Source organism: Tupaia chinensis, unplaced genomic scaffold, assembly GCF_000334495.1.
Source record: "Tupaia chinensis unplaced genomic scaffold, TupChi_1.0 Scaffold000252_1, whole genome shotgun sequence".
In the NCBI taxonomy this organism is placed as follows: Eukaryota; Metazoa; Chordata; class Mammalia; order Scandentia; family Tupaiidae; genus Tupaia; species Tupaia belangeri.
Window position 1 is genome coordinate 1,224,137 of NW_006159732.1, and position 21,080 is coordinate 1,245,216.

General features: G+C 37.4%; 1 protein-coding gene across 1 annotated transcript in view; it reads right to left on the minus strand.

Annotated features, from left to right (window-relative positions):
* SUPT3H (SPT3 homolog, SAGA and STAGA complex component) overlaps positions 1 to 21,080 on the minus strand; it is a 449,785-nt gene that overhangs the window by 171,442 nt on the left and 257,263 nt on the right. The window contains exons 4-5 of the mRNA XM_006149071.2: positions 10,198 to 10,284; positions 6,171 to 6,261 (exon numbers count right to left, since the gene is read on the minus strand). Coding sequence (XP_006149133.1) covers positions 6,171 to 6,261; positions 10,198 to 10,284 — 178 coding nt within the window. The remainder of the gene's footprint in view (positions 1 to 6,170; positions 6,262 to 10,197; positions 10,285 to 21,080) is intronic.

A 21,080-nucleotide genomic window follows, 5' to 3' on the forward strand; every position in this document is an offset into this window, starting at 1 on the left:
TTTGCTAGAAAATTCAGTTTGAGACCAAGAATACTAATTGAGATGAGTAAAATATTATCTAATAATAAGCAGAAGATTAACAAAAATAACGTGAAAATAAATACAACAAAAAATGTAATAAAACACATTTGGTGAGACATTTGAATGTGTTTCTTTTAGAATTTAACTACTCGGGGTCAGCAGGTGGCGTGGTGGTTAAGGACACTGGACTCCCATATGGCCAACCTCAGTACAAGTGCCAGAACTTGAACTCAAGTGCCAGAAGGTGGCTTGCTTTCCTCTGTCTCTCTCTGTCCCTCTCTGGTCAAACTATGATGAATGAATAAATAAATAAATTTTTAAAAATAAATAAATAAAATAAAATTTGACTACTTAAGGTAACAGTCAAATATCCTTGTTATACTTACTTGTAAGTTATTAATTTTGGTAGCCAACGGTAACTGTTCAATACCCCATTTCAATACCCAGAACTGTCTCTTTAGGTCCTCCTACAAATGCTTGTACAAAGTATTTTGTTTTTCTTTACTTTTCTAAATATCCGTTTTGATTCTGGAATTATCTAAAACTGCATTTCTTAATTTCCAACTAGTTAATATATTGGGATTTCATTGTTTATTTAGATTGATTGAATTAATAGTAGTGAATTGGATATTACCTATCTATTCTTATTTTAACTTGTAAAGATTTACTTTGCAGCCAGTTCCATCATTAATTTTTATAAATGCTCTGTGGACATAGTGGAAAAAACACATAGACATTACACACCATGGAAATAAACTTCAAACTATATCTTGTTATTTCCTGTTTATTACTTAGTGGTTACAGTTTTATTATACTAAGATATTTTGCCTTGTATATGAGAAGACTTTAAAAAGTACATTTTGGCGCCAAAATATTTAAATCTATGTATAGTCTTTCTCATAATACATATTTTACATTAACTTTTTGAAAATCTCTCGTATGTTTATTTTACCTGTTTGGGGATTTAAATATTACATTCTACTGAGCAGGCCCCACGGTGTAGTGATTGTGGGGTCCAGATTCCACAAGGCTACAGCTCTTTTTCGGACTTGTAGTTGCAGCTCACATCTTGAACCTGACAGCTTGACAAACACATCAAGCATGAGTGTATGAGCACCCCAAACCCTAACAGGAGGGATATGGGCAGGAGAAGGAAGTACAGCGGGATTATGCCCACTGCAGGCTGTTTTCTCTCTCTCCCTCTTTTTCTCTAGTAAGCACATGTGTTATCTGGCAAATAAAAAAATTATATTATACCCTTCATGATGCTAACATGACCACTTCTGCTTTCTCTGCATTTTTCTATGCATGTTTTTCTTTCTCATTACTCACAACCTTACTTCATCTTGGAGTTTTATCTTTACTGTCTTTTTTTTTTCCCCCCCAATTTGCTATACTGCGTATGTACTCATCTGAGAGAAAGCCAGTGGGGAATCAGGGGCAGGGGTGTGTGAGAAAGCACCCCCCAGGGGCAATGACCACACTGTAATTCCTTCTCCTTCACTGTCCTCTCCAGATTTTGGGCATATGTATGCATGTTCCCAGCATATTTTCCAAGACACTAGGTGGGAACTTGAACCCTTGCAGCAGTTTAGCCACTTTATATACCAGCTAGCCTACAATTTCTTTTTTCTTTCTTTTTTGTTAAAGAGAGATTTTTGCTATAGGGCATGTGTGCTCATTGGAGACACAGAGAGAGAGAGAAAGAAAATGAAAAATCACTCCCTAGGGGGAATGGTCACTCTGCAATTCCTTCTCCTCCAACCTCCTCTTGGGATTTTGGGCATGCATGCACATGGGCCTGGCGTGAGTTTCAAGCCATGGGGTCTGGGACTTAAATTGCAGGCAGCTGTGTGGGAGTCAATGCCTTAACCACTACACCTGTTGGCCCCAATTTGTTTATTTGTTTTTTGAGAGAGAAATTTTTGCTATAGTGTGTGTTTACCAGAGAGGCAGAGAAACAAAAAGCAAGAAATCACTTTCTGGGGAGATGGCCACACCTCAATAATCCCTTCTCCACCATTCTCCTCTTAGATTTTGAACATGCATGCATACATGCCTAGTGTGAGTTTTAAGTCACACTGTGGTCTAGGACTCAAACCACAGTCGACTACATGAGAGTCCAGCAAGTAACCCTTACCCCATCTGCTAGTCTCCAATCTGTTTTTTACTGAAAGAATTAACTTCTATTTCCATTCATTTTTATATCCCCCTTTTTATTGGAACATATTGCTTAATCATATTTTACACAAGTTTAAATTATTTGAAACAAAGTATCAACTTACCCCCCCACCAAGAAGTAACATTTCCCCAGTAAAGTAAATTTTTTTCCTCCTTATCTTTCCTCCATTCTAGGAGTAGGAAGCCTTCAGGACACCTCCATTTTCCCTATCTCCATTCCCTATCGCCAGACTTACAAAGCATTTTTACCTCACTCCTTTACTCTCTACCTTTAAATTCTTGGCTCTTGATGAAAAGGAGTATAATGTGTAGAATACTGACAGTATTTCAAGAAATTTAGCACTTACATTGCACATTCTTACATATCACTAGAGAGAAATACTGGGTCCACGTAAGAATGCTCAAAACATTTTCTCTTATACATTTTTTCTTTTTTCCTAACTTTGAAGACTCTAGATGAGATGTATGAGTGATCTGATTTACTTTCTGCATTTTTGGCATATTATCAAACATCTTTCCTTATCCCTAAGAGATAGACATTTATCTTGACAGAGTAAAAAGTCCTTGTGTTTTCATCCTTTCCTCTCATGAATCAAGAGATGTTGTTCTGGTGTCTTCCAGGTTTGGTGTTACAAATGAGAAATCCTATTATAATTGGGTTCATTAAATCATTCCTTTTCTTGTGGGGGGGACAGAGAAGGGACTAAGCTTTTGAAGATCTTTCCCACTAGGTTTGGAGATCAAGAATTTTACTAAGATGTTTCAGGTATGTATCTTTGGTCATTAAATAGCCTATAATTCAATGAATCTTTTTACTCTGAAGACTTAGATTTTCTCAGTTAAAGATACTTACTTTTATCGTTTATTTAATAATTCTCTCTTCTCCATTTCTTCCTTTTTCTCTTTATGAAGTGCCTCTCATATGTATGTTAAGCCCTCTGATTTATCTTCTCTCTTCCCTTTTTCCTCATAACTTTCATGTATTTTTTATTTTCCTATGTGCTTTCAGATATTGTATTTTATTATCCAGGCCCTAATTTAGTATGAAGACTGACTTTTCAAAAAATTACGATGCTGCGCCAGCTCCATGACCTGGTAGTTAAGGCACTAGAACCCACATGGCTTACCCAGTGATTTGAGTCCTGGATCCAACAGCTTGACAAATGTACCAGACACGTATGCATGAGTGCCCCAAATCACAAAATGGGGGAAAGATGAAAGAGAAGGGGTATGACCATATCCGATGGTAGGTTTGTTCTCCACCCCGAGTATCCAGGACAAGAAAGGTTCAGACCAGCTGTTCAGCAAGTTCTTAGTCCTTGAGAGTTAAAAGGCATATTCTCGAGAGGTCTATGTCAATCTTCTCTCCAGGCTTTCACGGATTCCTAAAGAACAAGCTCTTCCCAACACATGCCAGTTCCTGGTCATTATCCCAAGGCCTCTTCCCTTCTGGTCTTCTGTGTATAACTAGACCAGAGTGGGGGTAAAGTCTCTGCCCAACGTCCTAAAGGGGAATACTGCAGAGCCGAAGCCTCACTTTTACTTGAATATAAGAAAACCTCATATGCTCAACTAGAGAAAAAGACAAATGAGAACTGGAAATTGAAGAAAAGGGAGGTATGTTTGGTTGTCATGCTCTAAAAATCTTGCCCACAATAAAAGCTTTAAATTCCAAAAGGAGACTATTTTGTCACATTTTTTTTTTTTTTGGAGAGATTTTCACTGTAGGGCACGTGCGCTCACCAGACAGAGAGAGACATAGAGACAGAAAGCGAGAAATCACCCCCCACGGGGGATGGTCACGCCGCAATCTCTTCTCCTCCATTCTCCTCTCGGGATCTTGGGCACGCACGCACACGCGCCCAGCATGAGTTTTAAGCCACCGGGTCCGGGACACGAACCGCGGTCGACTACGTGGGAGTCCAGCAACATTGCCATTACGCTAACTGCTGGTTCCCAACATTTTGATCATAAATAAAACTCAACAAAATACTTGGTACTATCTACTTGAGAATTTTAAACACCTTTTTTTTTTTCTTTTTTTGTAGAGGTTTTTGCTATAGGGCACGTGTGCTCGCCAGATAGAGACATAGAGACAGAAAGTGAGAAATCACCCCCCAGGGGGGATGGTCACAATCCCTTCTCCTCCATTCTCCTCTCGGGATCTTGGGCATGCACGCACACGCGCCCGGCGTGAGTTTTAAGCCACAGGTTCCGGGACGCGAACCGCGGTCGACTACGTGGGAGTCCAGCGACATACCATTACGCTAACTGCTGGTTCCCTAAACACCTTTATAAAACATGATCTAGAGGTGCCGGCAGGTGGCATGGTGGTTATGGATGCTGGACTCCCCCATGGCTGATGTGGTTCAAGTCCTGGACAGTAGCTTGCTTCTCACTTTTTCTGCAATAAATAAAGTTAAATAAAATAATTCCTTATAAAAATGACCTAGAATAAATTCCAATCATAAGTAATTTAGAAATGAATGAAAAGAGAAACATATCAGATGAGAAAATGAACCCTTACGGTCACACACAGAAAAGCGAGAAAGATGTAGATGATTGGAAGCCAGGTATGCTTTGCTCCAAGTATGTATTCTTCATTCATTTCATAAAAAGAAACATTTAAATTCATCTGTAGAATTATTTTCCTGGAATTAATTATATCAGAACGACAGGAATATTAAATAAGCAACATTTTATAATACATTTGATCACAATTTTTTTGTAAAGACAATTCACTTGATTTGTTGATTAAGTGAAAGCAATTATTTTTCTAAAATATTAATAATTATTATTATTTTAAAATTTGCTATAGGGCACCTGCTGGCCCCTGTAATAACTTTTCTTTAAAAGTCTGTTCACTCGGGCCAGCAGCTGGTGTAGTGTTTGTGTTGGTGGACTCTCATATGGCTGATCATGGTTCGAATCCCAGATCTGGTGACCTAAAAATCACACTGGGTGCGTGTGTGTGCCTGCCCAAAGTCCTAGCAGGAGAATGAAGAAAGAATTGCAGTATGGCCATCCTCATGTGGAGGGTGATTTCTCACTTTTCCTCCCACTTCTCTGTCTCTCTCTGGCGAGCACACGTGCCCTAAGGCAAAAACCTCTAAAAAAAAACCAAAGTTTGTTGACTCTAGTTTTCTGGAATTCTATTTAATCCAGTAGAATTTGTTTAGCTACTTAATTTATCAGTGCATCCACTATACAATGAATATCAAGATGAAACAGGAGTTATTTTAAAAACACAATATATTTATTATTACTCAATAAGTGTTGTTTTAGTACTTATCTATTTATAAGTTAGCACTTTTTTTTTTAGTTTTTTTTAATTTATATATTTATTATCTTCAATTAATGTGTATCATTACAGCATATCAAATGAATTTTCCCATCATGGATATACTGGTGCAGTCAAAGATATCTCCATACACATTGTTAATATTTTTCTAAATATTCTAATGTGGATAACTAAGTTGACAGATAAAAATTTTCTACTCTGTCTTATGTTTTTCCTTAGATTTCAAACAGCATAGAAATAACAGAACAGAATGAGATAACTTTACATAACATGCATCCGACATGTGTGTGGCAAATTAACAAAAACCCACATGCGTCAGTTTCAAAGATATATTATAGTTCTGGTGTATAAGTGTGCTTGCTAAAATCAATTATGTTTTGAATCAACAAAGTTTTTTGAGTTTCATGACGATCTGATGCAAAGCAGTACACATTAGTAAAGAATTGAAATACTAGATTCCTATAAGTCACCTAAATAAAAAAAAAAAATCACAAGGTTAAACTGCCAACTAAATAAATATTTAAATAATCTGTGCATTATATTATTTAAAAGAACGACACACACTCTATTCTCATGGGAATATCGACATTGATATTGCCTAAATGTGCCTTCCAGCATACATGAATCATAAACTATTGTTTTTAGTTCAGTGCTTTATTTTGGTTACCTTCTAGAAGATCGTCCTCATCTATGCCTTTGACAATCTTCGATTTGTAGTCTCGGATTAACATGTATTTTAGCAGTCTTCTAAGTTTTTTCTATTAAAAAAATATGAAATAAAAGAAAATTTATGTACATATTGACTTTACTGATTAAATACTAGTATGACAATTAAATTTAATAAACTTGTACTCTAGGATCATTGGAGAAAATATAGCAATCTTTATCACAATAGTATAAGATAAAAATGTAGTCATTAAATTTAACATAAAAGCTAAAAGACAAGTTTTTTAAAGAATTATTTTAATTTTATTTATTATTATTATTTTTAGTTCGACCAGACAGAGACAGAGAGAGTGGGAAAGTAAGTAAGCAAACTGCCAGGTCCAGAGCTTGAGCTACCTGCAGCCATGTGAGAGTCCAGTGTTTTAACCAGCACAACACCTGCTAGCTCCAAAAGACATGTGCTTGCTGGAAAGACAGAGAAAGACAGAGAGACAAAGATCGAAAAATCACCCCTGGGGATATGGCCATGCTGCAATCCCTTATCCTCCATTCTCCTCTTGGGATTTGGGCATGCACGCACACACACCTAGCATGAGTTTTCTCTCTTTTTTTTTTTTTTTTTGTATGAGGTTTTTTGCTATAGGGCGCATGCACTCACCAGACAGACAGAGAGAGACATAGAGACAGAAAGCGAGAAATCACTTCCCAGGGGGGATGGTCACGCCGCAATCCCTTCTCCTCCGTTCTCCTCTCAGGATCTTGGGCACGCACCCAGCGTGAGTTTTAAGCCACCAGGTCCGAGACGCAAACCGCGGTCGACTACGTGGGAGTCCAGCGACATAGCCATTACGCTAACTGCTGGTTTCCGTCCTAGCATGAGTTTTAAGCTGGTAGGTCTGGAACTCGAACAGTGGTCGGCCATGTGGAAGTCCAGTGACATAACCACTATGCCATATGTGGTTCTTTAAAATCACTTTTCATTTGCAAATATTTAGATTGTTCAGAATGACAATAATTGTCTAAAAAAACTCATAAAAAGTTTAAATTCTTTTTGACGATTGTGATAAATATCATGTTTCCCATAATAAGTTGACTCTACTTATCCTATGGATTTTGTATACATTTAAGACAAATTTTATTCTAAAAATTGAAATATAGGTTCAGCCTGGTGGTACAGCGGTTACTAACTACATTATAGTGCTGGAAGGCCTGTTACTGACTATGATTCAGATCCTGAGGTTGGCTTGAAAGCACAGCAGGTGCAGGTGAGCATGCCCAAGATACTGAATTGCTGGAGGGCTGGGGAAAGGGGATCACACTGTGATGAGATGCTGGAGAGAGTTCTTTTCTATCGCTCTCTCTTTCATGCACACACATACACCTACTATCATGAATAAAATAAACTTGGGGGCCAGCAGGTATCATGTAGGTTAAGGTGGCTAGACCATCTGGATGGCCATTGTGGCATGGCCATCTTCTCTGGAGGGTGATTTCTCACTTTCTCTCTCTGTCTCTGTCTCTCTCTAGTGAACATACACGACCTATGGCAAAAAAATAAATTAAAATAAAAACAATAAAAATAAAATGATAGGGGCCAGCGGGTGACATGGTGGTTAAGGTTCTGGACTCCCATATGGCAGACTAAGTTTCAAGTCCCAGACCTGCCTTGCTTTCTCACATTCTCTCTTTCTCACCTTCTTCCTGTCTCTGGTGGGTGCACACACCCTATAGCAAATTAAAAAAAAAAATAAAATAATAAATACAATTAAATAAATAATTCTTTAAATAATAATAAGCAAAAAAACTGACATAAACGTTTAGAAAATGAGTTTGTTACAATAGCTTTAAAAAGGCAAACCATGTCCTTTCTATATTTTTTATTCTCTGAGAATCTTCTCATAATTAGATAAGTTGGTTTATATGTTATATTTCTGATAAACACCCTGTTATGTGAGAAACATATTTTTATGAAACTCAGAACTGATGAATGATACATTAGGTCTTAATAATGGCCTGTTTAGGGACCAGCAGTTAGTGTAATGGCTATGTCGCTGGACGCCCATGTAGTTGACCGCAGTTCGCATCCCGGACTTGGTGGCTTAAAACTCAGGCCAGGCATGTTTGCATGCGTGAGGAGAATGGAGGAGAAGAGATTGTGGCGTGGCCATCCCCCCTGGGGGGTGATTTCTCGCTTCCTATCTCTGTCTGGCGAGCGCACGCGCCCTATAGCAAAAACCTCTCAAAAAATAAATTAATTAAAAAAAAGCCCTGTTTAAAATTATTACAAGACCACAATATTGCTTAACTTAAAAAAGGACTGACAATATTTTATAGCTTGTTGTGTACTTACACTTAGAATGTCTAGCGCTGACCTCTGGGTTTAAGATTTCTAATACTAACCATACTGCATTTTGACAAAGTTCTTTACACTCCTCTGACTTGATATTTTCAATAGCCCTGAGATATAAATACTCGGACATAGGTCTTTTGCCATCCTTCTTTTTCTCTGTGCTCTAATTCCACTCAGCACATTAATTTCATTTTATCTGGTATTCTACCTATGTAAAGTTACCTAAAATTTGAGAACATATCAGCATATAAATGAAATCACTGCTTTGAAGAGAAAGGTGAGAAAACTGGCAACCATTACATTTATGCTCTTGGTTGGTAAAGATTCTAGTTAAGAGTCTAGATGATAGAAGAGCCCTGTTAAGCCCTGTTTCTAAAGTTTCAATATGATTTAAAATTTAGACTTCCCCACAAGGGCAGCAAAAAGTGTCGGTGTGAACTATTTAACTTGGTAACCTCTTTACTTTTGTAGGTAGAAAAGAAAAACTGATGAGATGGCCCGTAAAGTACTAATGCTATCTCTATTGCTCCCCAGTTCGCTTCATAAAGAATTTTTGCTCCAAGCCTTCATGTCTCCAACAGCGTTTCCAGGATCCTTCCTCCTAGCACCTCCTCGGTGGTGTAGTACTTGATGCCTACTGCTCCCTAGTCCTCCAAATGTAACCAAGTTGCCAAATACTGCAAATTTCTCTCTCTCTCTAAATTCTTATTTTCTATTCATTTTCAGAGTCAGCACACTAACCACATTCTGCCTGGATTAGTGAACCAGCCTACTGGTTAGCTTCCTTGCGTCTGGCCCATTCTACACCCCCCCAACCCCCCATGTAAGCCTCATACTAGGCAGAAACTGTTTTAACAAATCCTATACCCTCTCCGTTTTATCACACGAACTTGAAATCATATTAATTTTAAAATGTTTCTTTAACTAAATCATACAGATTTCCTAAACCAGACCATAAACTTCATAATAGTGAAGACACCAACTTTTATATTATTTATATCATCTAAGAGCTGATGTGCATGTCTAAACTAAAACATGGAAAATAGAATATCTTCAACTAACTCATGGGAAATAATTATGACAAAATTAAAAACACAAATATTAAGATAAATATTTCATACCAGAGTTCAAAGAGAAAGAAGGTGGTACTTTATAAATAAAATAGAAATTATGCTGTGCACATGTGCATGTATAGATATGTATATATATAAACACACGCATTTGAAATACCCAGCTGGATTGATTAAGTTTGCCTATAAGCCAGTGTCACAGAATAAACTTTGTATTTCAAGGTAAAAAAATAACTCTATGAATACTTGTAATTTTGTTAATGTACAAAACAAACAAAAAAAGATGTGCTACTCACTGATGGAGTGTAAGCACAAAACACAGAGTTGATATTTAGTGAATATTACGTAGCAATGAAAATGTCTAGATAGATATGTAAGTGTAAGTAAGGATTACTTGTTAGCAGGATATTTATATAATACCTTGACCATGTTAAAATAAATACCAATACTCTCGTAGCAAATTCATTGTGTTTTGCAAACTATGAAGGTAGTTCAATGGTTATGATTCAAATTTGAAAGTCATATAACAAGAGTACATAGTTGCCTTATGTAAATTCAATTAAGCATGAAGTCTGGCATTTTAATACAATGAAATTATTTTAAATTACCTTATCTTTACGCATCAGAAACAGAAGATCTTCAGCAGAGATTACTCTTGCTCCTCGTAGCTGAGAAACTTCAGCAGCTTGCTGTAACTAACAACAAAGGCAATTTAGAAATTTTTCTCAGTAGTATAAGTTAAATATAGTAGAGTCCTGATGTCTCAAGAAAGATAAATATACTAAGAGTTTAAAACCTTTGGGAATAATCCAGCAATCACATTAGTGCTTTTAAAAGCAAAATGTCTTATGTTTTAAGATATAAAAAATGCAATTAAATTAACTTATGAGCCCACCTGTAACTGATACAAAAAATAGAAATCCTTGATTTCTTTCATGCATAAGAAAAATCATGCACAGCTTCCAGAAATGCATTAATGCACCTGAAAATAATTTTATGAAATTTTATCCCGCATACCCGTGTGAGCAATGGTTTCACTCAGTATCACTGATTGAATAGTATATTATTAATCTGAGCTCCCATGCTGGTATGATTTGAAATAGGTCCATTCAGAACTTTAAAATATCAACAAAAACAGTAGCTGTTTCTAATATCCAAAGGAAAAAAATACTTCTCGTTTTGGCAAGTCTTCAGTGGGTAAAAGATTCAGTCCATAAATCATAATACTGGACTGCATTAATTTCTTTCCACACTAATCACATGCACACAAAAAGTTAACTGTATCTGGAATGCACAACACAAAACATACTGCATGAAAAGTTAGATCCCCTGTAATGTTCATCTGGGCCTTGTATCTACAAAGTCAAGAGTTTTGAGGAATTCAGAAGTCCTAGAAACACAATCTTACTTGAAAATGACCTGAAAAATAAAAGAATGTGAAAAATGATAGTTCTATTTTTTAGCACAGGCAAACTCGGCTTCTTATTTTGATTAGCTGGAAAGAAAATGAACTACATCCATCTGAAAAAAATAATGCTGGAGAAAACACTACAAAAATGTGCCCATAACTTCTTCCAAATTTGATCAAACCATGCTGATTGCACCAAACCAATTCTAACCAATGTGAAATATTATAAAAATATTTACATATAAAAGCTGTTCCTGAATGCATCCTTCTTTGTAAGGAATAAATCTAACATATTTAATTCATATTCTTGAGAATTAATCTTTAAAAAGTGGTACACTGTTGTCTTAATAATTATATGAGATCAAATAGTGTATTTGTTCTAAAGATATTCTGCTTGAATGTTTAAGCAATTTTGCTAAGTAAGCTTCAAACCTTCTTTAAATACACACACTACAAAACAGACTATAAACTCCCTGTGTGTCAGCTTTACCACTGAATTTCCTGGATACTGGTGGTTGGTATATAAACATAATCCTACCTAAATATAGAAATTTAAATTTAACTGTGAACCATTTAAAAAGAAATCTTGGGGGAGAATGTTTTTTAAAAGATGATGTATCTACGCAGAATGAAACTAACAAGTTTTTAGTAGGCATGAACATATTTTTCTAAAAATTGGAAGGGTGTCAGGAAATACGTATACTTATGCTTTTTCAAGTAAAAATATTTCTATGGCAGTCTACAATACATGCAATCAGTGTGGAGAAGAATATAGGTTACATATCCATTTGTCTGGACATATACAGAGGCTTAGGAGACAGCACTGTCAAGTAACTTTATTTTCTTAAATGAGGACTGATTATGATTTCAAAACTTAAAAGAAAGTTGTGAGATATAAGTAATTTTAAGCATATTAAGAAAGGATCAGGCTAGAAAATGGTGTGGTGGTTAAGGGCGCTGGACTCATACATGGTCGACCATGGTTTGAGTCCTGGACTTGGCAGCTTGCTTTCTTTCTCTCTCTCTCTCTCTCTCTCTCTCTCTCACTCTTTTTCTCTCTCTTTCTTTCTCTCCATCTCTCTGTCCCTCTCTGGTTAAATTAAAATAAATGAAGTTAAATAAAATAATTTTTTTAAAAATTAAAAATAAAGGATCAAGAGAAATACGTATCCCTAACTAGTAGTATCAAATAATCAATGATTTTATCCACACTACCTATACATAATCCATATTTATAACACTTCCCAAATGTCAGTTTACAAACACATTACCCAGGAGAAGAATGAACATGGAAAATAAGGACATAGAAGAGTTTGACATGGTGGGAACAGCAGTTAGCGTAATGGCTATGTTGCTGGACTCCCACATAGTTGACCACAGTTCAAGTCCTGGACCCAGTGGCTTAAACTCATGCCGGGCGTGTGTGCGTGGGTGTCCAAGACCCTGAGAGGAGAATGGAGGAGAAGGGATTGCGGTGTGGCTATCCCCCCGGGGGGGGATTTCTTACTTTCTATCTCTCTGTCTCTTTTTGTCTCTCTGGCGAGCGCAAACGCTCTATACCAAAAACCTCTCCAAAAAAAAAAAAAAAGGAAGAGTCTGACATGGTTATCAGTTTTTTAAAACCAGTATATAAAGTATTATAAGGACCTGGAGTTTATATCATAGTTATGTTGTCATAGCTAGCAAGAAACTTTCTCTTTGGTTTTCATCTACCCAATGTTGTAATTTATCTTGACTAATGTATAAATAGTACCCTTACTGGCACGAGCATGGCCAACATGCCATTTTGACTCTACCTTGGTAGTATGCTCTGGGACTGCAAATGCTGTCGTGCATAACAAGGTTATCTTATCAAGGCTTGCCTAGTAGCCCATGCTCCAGAAGTCTCTCTCAACTGTGACCTCCTCCTCTCTACCAAGAAGGAAAGCAATTTTACTAATTAAAGTAATTCGTACTAAAGTATGTATTACCCTTTAGTTTGCGTCTAGAACCAATAGGAAAGATAAACTCCTCTACGACAGTGCAAACTTAAAAAACAGGTCAGCAGGGGTCAGCAAATGGCACAGTGGTTACGTTGCTGGACTCCCACATGGCCGACAGCAGTTCTAGTCCTGGACCTTTGAAACTCATGCTGGGCTTATGTGCGTGTGTGCCCAAGATTCCAGGAATTGCTGTGTGGTCAACCCTCCCTGAGGGGTGATTTCCCATTTTTCTCTATCTGTCTCTGTCTCTCGGGCAAGCACATGGGCCCTTAAGGCAAAACCTCAAAAAAAAAAAAAAAAAAAAAAAAGGCAGCAGTTCAGCTTAGCAGTTCAGTTCCACAGAGTGCTGACTTCAAGATTAGAGAGCGCATTTATGGGAGACAATGCTAGAACCAGGAAACCAGTACTACAAAGGTTCCTAAAATCTTTAATGTTTTTTTAAAAAAGTTGATTCTTTACTCTAAGAAATACTTTAATTTCTTGAACCTAGAAAATAAATAAAAGTTCTAGTTCATGAGTAAGTTGAATATTTCTGGCAATATTTCACGATGAAATAATGGTATATTTTATACTTCTGTACTATAATAGATATTTGTTTTATAAAATATGCAAGATGTGGCAGTAGAAGAATGCTCTGAGCCTAAATACTAGTTTATTAAGTACACAAAGTTCATTTTCTTTATTATATGATATAGAGATTTATCTGCAAATTCGTATTTTACAGAAAGACAGCATTCTACCACAATAACAACTCAGCTCTACCATTTTTTCTGATTGTTCTTTTATGCTTCAAAATAAACTAAGCGTAATTAGAATCACAAGTATAATCTTGTAACAGCTGTTTAAAAGCACAAAGAAATTCCTATTCCTCTAACACATTAAAACTTACGTTTGCATTTTGTGTATTTTATGAAACCATATTTGGAGGTTGAGCATTACAAGGGATACTATTACATGTCATTTCAAATGCCTCATCTTTGATCCCACAAAAGGAACCTCTTCTTTATCTCTCTTTGCTATTTATGAAAGTAACATTCAAATTCAAATTTTCTTCTCACTTTATATTTTCACCAACTTCTATTAATTTTGCTGTTGTTTGTTTTAATCAGCTCAGGATCTTCAATGTACTCTCTACTTCCACCATATTTATCCTAATTCAGGTGTTGAGGATTTTTACCCACTACTTTTACATTTTAATGTTTCCAAATTGTGGTAGTCATTAATTGCTTCTTTAAAGGACAAAAATATAACAGATGAAAGACTGGGTTAATTAGTATTTTTCAGAACACTTCCTAATTTTTCACAAGATAGCCTGATTTCATTTCACCCAGGGATGTTTAGGAATAAATACAGGTCATGTACTAATTCTGCGTGGTTTAGGTCGGGGCACTGAAAGCACTGAATTAACAAAGGACCACACACAGGCCAATGTAGTGATTAGGAAAGTTACCAAGTGGAAAGAACAAAGTAATGCTAAAGAATAATTATGAGGAGTGAGGAAAACAGGTTTCTTATTTTATCTCTATTTCTATTGCCCTGGTTTGGCAAAATGACTTTATAATTCTGCCTTTTTGTTGAGAAAATACTGGGTCATCAGAAAAGTCATGATGTATTTTTCCATGTTCTTCTATGCAAAAATAGTCACAACAAGTCAATATGTAGAGAATATGTCAATTTTAGAGTTTTAGAACTGTAGCTTCTGATGTTGGGTCTAAGAACCTGACCCACACAGAGGGTAAGGATCTGCTATGCCTTTGACACTTAGTGAACACTCAGTTAAGGTGTGGCTTCCACTTTCAGTATGGTATATCCTGAAGAGTGTTCCACAGAATGTATCAATAGAGTGATTATCTCTATTTTACGGTCTAACACAACAGATTATCGCCATACCACTGTACTATACAAATTCATTTGTCAAGTAATTTTAGGAGTTTTAAGTCTTTTCCTTTTAAAATAGTTTCCAAAAGCACCTTGACTTTTCCCCTCATAACATTTTAAATGCCTATGATTTGATGTTTAAGTGAGATAATATCATGCAATATATAGTAAGCCCTAAATAGATATTATCTTACTTTGTTTAGAAAAGAGAAACTAGGAACCAGCAGTTAGTGTAATGGCTATGTCACTGAACTCCCATGTAGATGACCACAGTTCGAGTCCCGGACCTGGTGGCTTAAACTCACGCCGGGCGCATGTGCCCAAGATCCAGAGAGGAGAATGGAGGAGAAGGGATTGCAGCGTGGCCATCCCCCCTGGGGGTGATTTCTCGCATTCTATCTCTCGGTCTCTATCTTTCTGGTGAGTTCATGCGCCCTATAGCAAAAATCTCTCCAAAAAAAAAAAAGAAAGAAAAGAGAAACTAAATTCTGGATACTCATAAAAAAGCAATAACTTGTAGAATTCAGAAAGAGTCATTGTTTATCACTAAAAAGTTACTTTACCGTAAACAAATTTAGGATGCAAATTATTTGTGTGGAAAACTATGAATAGTATTTATATACTGGTAACATAAATTTTCTCCTTAAATATGTGTATGTGTGTGTGTGTGTATAACACACACGTGTATATAACTAGAATCACTTTTTCAAAAGAGGTAAAGTGGGGGTAAGCAGGAAGCATAGTGGTTAAGGCACTAGACTCCTACATGACTGACCATGGTTTGAGTCTCGGACCCAGTAGCTTGAAAATCACACCAGGCACATGTACATGTGTACCTAAAATCCTAGGAGGAGAATGGAGGAGAAGGAACTGTGGCATGGCCATCCTCCCAGGGGGGTGATTTCTCATTTTCCCTCTCACTGTTGTTCTCTGTCTCTCTGGTGAGCACACACATCCTATGGCAAATTCCTTTAAAAAAAGAATGCTTTAAAAAAAAGATATAAAAACTTATCTAAATTTAAAGACGTAAATTATGTGGCCTTTTTCCCCCTCTTTTATCATTATTATTATTTATTATTATTCATACATTTAATTGTTATACATAATATTCATTTATTTCTTCCATAAGAAAGAGACAGAAAAGGAGAGGACAGCCTGCTCTAACAAGGTCCACCTACAGCAAGTCACCCCAGCGTCACCTAGCCGGATCGGGCATGTGTGTGCAAGCCCACGTCCAGTGTGTTAAGGACCTTTCCCATGTGGGTCCCTTCATGTTATTGCTACACCACTGCCTGGCCCTATGTAGATTTCTTTTAGTAGAGATTACAGAAATAATTTCTCACATAAAATCACCTCAACATGAGACGCATTGAACACCGTAAGGTGTATACAGTTCTGCAGCTACGGTTTTTAACAGAGTAGCTGATTCTGGCATTTTCAGGTTCTTCAACTGGAAAGTAAAGAGAAGTGAATACAAAATGAGCAAAGGGTCCTTTTGCCATTTGCTTTCTGATTTTAGTATTTAACTGTAGGTATAGTTTAAGTTTGGTTCCATAATTAAGAACTTAATCAGTGAGAGAAGAAATAGAGAAGAATCACAAGAATAGAAAAACCGAGTGAGGTGCAGATGACAGTTGATTTTCAAAGAAAAATCCACTTAGTCATACTACCGGCAATGGCACCCACCCAGTTACCTTACGAGTGGAAGTATAAGGCTGGGCTCTTATTTGACATTAGTAACTTACTTTCCCTTGTTCCGCATGATAAACAAATCAGCAGATGATACAGTTAATTATTTCAGTATCCTACCCAGTAGTTCCAGATGCATTTGAAAGCCAAAGACAGTTGCGAAATGGGATTACAGCAATGCAATTACAAATGCGTAAAAGAGATTGGCCTCTCTTCCTCTGTCATCTGCACTATGCTTTTACCTTTACCCTGTGACGAGCACAGGCAATTTGTATATACTTCCTTGTCAACTTGTCAGAGAAAGTATCCCTTATTCAAATTTACTATACAAAGATTGCTTGCATAGGAAAACCAATGTATGTTGTATATAGTATTTATCAAATTAGATGTAGTGTATGGAAAGTTAAATGCAATGTCAGGTTTCTGAGGCTCAGGTGTCAATCCCATATTCCACTATCTTAAAAGCAGCTCGAGACAATGATATGATACACATCTTACTATATTCATTGTCACTGTGAATATCAAATTAAATAATGTGCTGAAAATGAAGATGTATAAAGCACTTTATAAACATAGCTTAGGAATGGGTCATTCTTGGCTAAACAGAAGGTGAAACAATAATGTATATCAGAAAGGAAAAGGAATTCCATTGATAATTTGGTAGACTGAGAAAATGTTTTAGCTTTTTTTACTAAAACTAAGCAGGATTTTTGTTTTTTGTTTTTTTAAGGAGTTTCTTCCTTAGGATGTGTGTGCTCACTGGAGAAAGGGAGAGAGACAGAGACATTGAGAAGGAAAGTGAGAAATCACCACTCACACCATGGGGGGACGGCCACACCATAATCCCTTCTCTTCTATTCTCATCCTGGGATCTTACGCATGGACACACACACGTCCGACATGAGTTTCAAGCCTCCGGGTCCAGAACTTGAATCTGCCATGTAGGAGTCCGGTGACATAACTGCTATGCCATTTACCAGCCCCTCAAACAGGATATTCTAGATATTCATTCAAATTAGTATGAAATGATACAATTATCCAACGATGCTCACACAGTCTCATTCTGAGGAGCAAACGACATAGAGTAGAATCCACTAGCCTTCAAAAACACGTGCAAGATGTCACTGCTTCTCTGAGGGCTTCTCTAACTCAAGCACAGACCTAGTTACTCTCTCCCCATTGAGACAGCCAGATACCTCATATAATTCAGTCAGCTTACCACTTATCACTATATTTCCTAAAGATCAGCTTACAAGAAGGCAGTTCTGATCCTAAGATGCAAACTCTCTATTATTATGTGCTAGAATGATTAAAAATGACACATAAGCGGGACCAGCAGTTAGCGTAATAGCTATGTTGCTGGACTCCCACGTAGTCAACCGCGGTTCGCGTCCCGGACCCGGTGGCTTAAAACTCACACCGGGCGTGTGTGCGTGTGGCCCAAGATCCAGAAAGGAGAATGGAGGAGAAGGGATTGCGGCATGGCCATCCCCTCTGGGGGGGGATTTCTTGCTTTCTGTCTCTCTGTCTCTCTGTCTGTCCAGCGAGCCCACACCCCCTATAGCAAAAACCTCTCCCCCCCACCAAAAAAAAAAAAAAAAAGACATGTAAGCAATGTGGCAGAAGCCATGTAAGATCACAAGTTGCCTGACAGGTGCAGTGGAACTGGCGCAGGAAGGAGAGTAGGAAGGCTGAGGACTGCTGACACTACTCTGGGCTCTGTATGAACATGGCCAATAACACATCCAAACAAGTCCATTAGGAGTACCAGTTATATTGACAGATGTTAAAAAGAACAAGTGAGAAGGACCAGCAGATGGCATAATGGTTACATCACTGGACTCCCACATGGTCGAACACAGTTTGAGTCCCAGCTTGAAACACTCTGGGCGTGCACGTGTGTGTGTCCAAGATCCCAGGAGGAGAATGAAGGAGAAGGGACTGTACTATGGTTATTCCCTCTGGAGGGTGATTTCTCATTTTCTGCTCTCTCTGTCTCTCCAGTGAGCACCTGCACTCATTAGCAAAAAAAAAAAAAAAAAAAGAGAAAAAATAAACAGAGAAAAGATAATGCCTAAAACCTAACAGTGGCCCAAGATAATATTAAACTTTTAAACTTTTATTTCTTTGTCTTGATTCACATAGCCGTGAGATTGCTAAAAGAGAAGTTGCAGAAGGGAAAATCTTCAAACTATCATACTGTGGATAAGGCTAAACAAAACAGCATGGCATTTTTAAAAACCTATCATTTTTTAATTAAACACTAGGTTGTTCATTCAATAGGTATATAGGGAGGGCAGCTAGTATAGGCCGTAACAGGGCTGGGAACTGAAAATTATGCTAATCAGAAGCAAAGCAAAGCAAGCTAGTAAAAAGCAACATGGCCTATACCCTCACAGAGTCCATAGACTTGATTCCTTTTTAGTTACGATGTGCAGTAAATGGCAAGTACTATGACTATTACTATGAAAACTGTATTCCAAGGAACACTCAGTAAGTATTCTGTTCATTTTGTTGCTAATATCCAAAGTATCTGAGTCTGGATAATTTAGGAGAATAGTTTTATACAGCTCACAGTTTGGTAGTCCGAGGTCCAGGGGTGGGATCTAGTGAGGGTCCTCTTGCTGATGGACTGCATGGGAGGACAGAGCCAAGCAGTCTGTCTGGGCCTGTGTGTTTCTGCTCTGTTCTCATTTCTGGTCCCTCTAAGTCCACCGGGATTCAATCAGAGGAGGGCCCATCCTAACATCTAATCACTTCTCAAGGCCCAGCCTTTCAACATTATCATTGGATTAATTCTCCTCTTCACAATATAACCAAATTCCAAAACATGAACTTTGGGGGATACAGTCAATCCATAACAATAAATTTATGTTGCAAATAAAGAATTATGGGGTAGGTACCATAACATATACTACATTAAAGAATGTATTAAGCTAACACTTTTGCAAAAGTTATACAAGCAAAACAGACGACATTATGGTTATTAATTTTAAAAAAGTCTCAAAGACATTGTTGCACACTATCTCAAATGTCTAATGAAAACATCCCTTTTCACCCAGAGCTGGTGCTCAGATAGATACTAACCTAGCCTAAAGGTAAATCAGATTGTACCTCTAAGTCTCTGAATCAGGATTTAAAGAAAAACCTCATTTTGCACAGTTATCTGGCCACACCACAATCTCTTCCTCCTCATCCTCCTCTCGGGACCTTGGGCAGGCACACACATGCACTCTGTGTGATTTTTAAGACTCATTCTCATTATGAAACTTTCTTATTAAAACAATTCAGATGTCGCTGGACTCCCATGTAGTCGACAGCGGTTCGAGTCCTGGACCCAGCGGCTTAAACTCATGCCGGCTGCGTGTGCATGCGTGCCCAAGATCCCAAGAGGAGAATGGAGGAGAAGGGATTGCGGCGTGGCCATCCCCCCTGGAGGGTGATTTCTCGCTTTCTGTCTCTCCGTCTATAGAGTGCATGCGCCCTATAGCAAAAAAAAACCTCTCCAAAAAAAATTAATTAATTAAAAAATAAATAAATAAATAAATAAATACATAAATACATAAATAAAACAATTCAGGGCTTTCGAGAACCACTCACTATCTTTCTAAAGAAGGAGAAAGTCAGGGCCAGTAGATGGTATAGCGGTTACCTCACTAGACTCCCACGTGGCCAATTACGGATTGAATCCCAGATCTGGTGGCCTGAAAATCATGCTAGGCATGTGAATATGCGTGCCCAAGACTCTTGGAGGAGAATAGAAGAAAAGGGATTGCAGTGTGGTTATCCACCCCGGGGGAGGTGATTTCTCACTTCCCCTCTCACAGTCTCCGTCTCTGTCTCTTTCTTCAGCGAGCACATGCGCTGTGGGGCAAAAACCTTTTTTAAAAAATAAGAAACTCAAACATACACAATTTATATGCAGAATAATTAATTTTAGATATATAAGTCAAGAGAAAGACATTCCCCCATACTTTTATTTATGACAAAGTTAGGAGATTATTTAATTCAAATTGAGCTGCTACATTTGTCTCTTATTCATCTGCCCATCGAAATGATGTTACTACTAATAAAACAGTAGTAACAGTAGGAGACACAGTATTTATGTCAATGGCAGTGTCCATTTATTGATCTTTTAAGCCCCTGTCCAGTCTCTGGGGTCAGCTCTTCCTAGGCATTGTTCACTGCTATAGGTCAAAAGTTCTCCACACAAGTCCTGCTTGTATGCCTTTAAACCTATTCAAATCCGTTCATTGGGATGGAATAATCTCCCCAATTTTATCTAGTTAACTCCTACTCAATGTTTAAAACTTAGCTACCTTTTTTTTTTACATGAATGAATTTTTTTTTAAAAATGCAGTAAAGTATACAAATGTATAATTTATCATATACACACTTTTATGTTAAGTTCTGGCATTTAAGACATTTACAGTATTGGGCACCCACCACCATCTATGAAAGTTTTCCAAGTCCGTAGTCATTAAAGTCCTTTACAATATTAGGCTGAAACCGTCCTTCCAATGATTTCCCTACC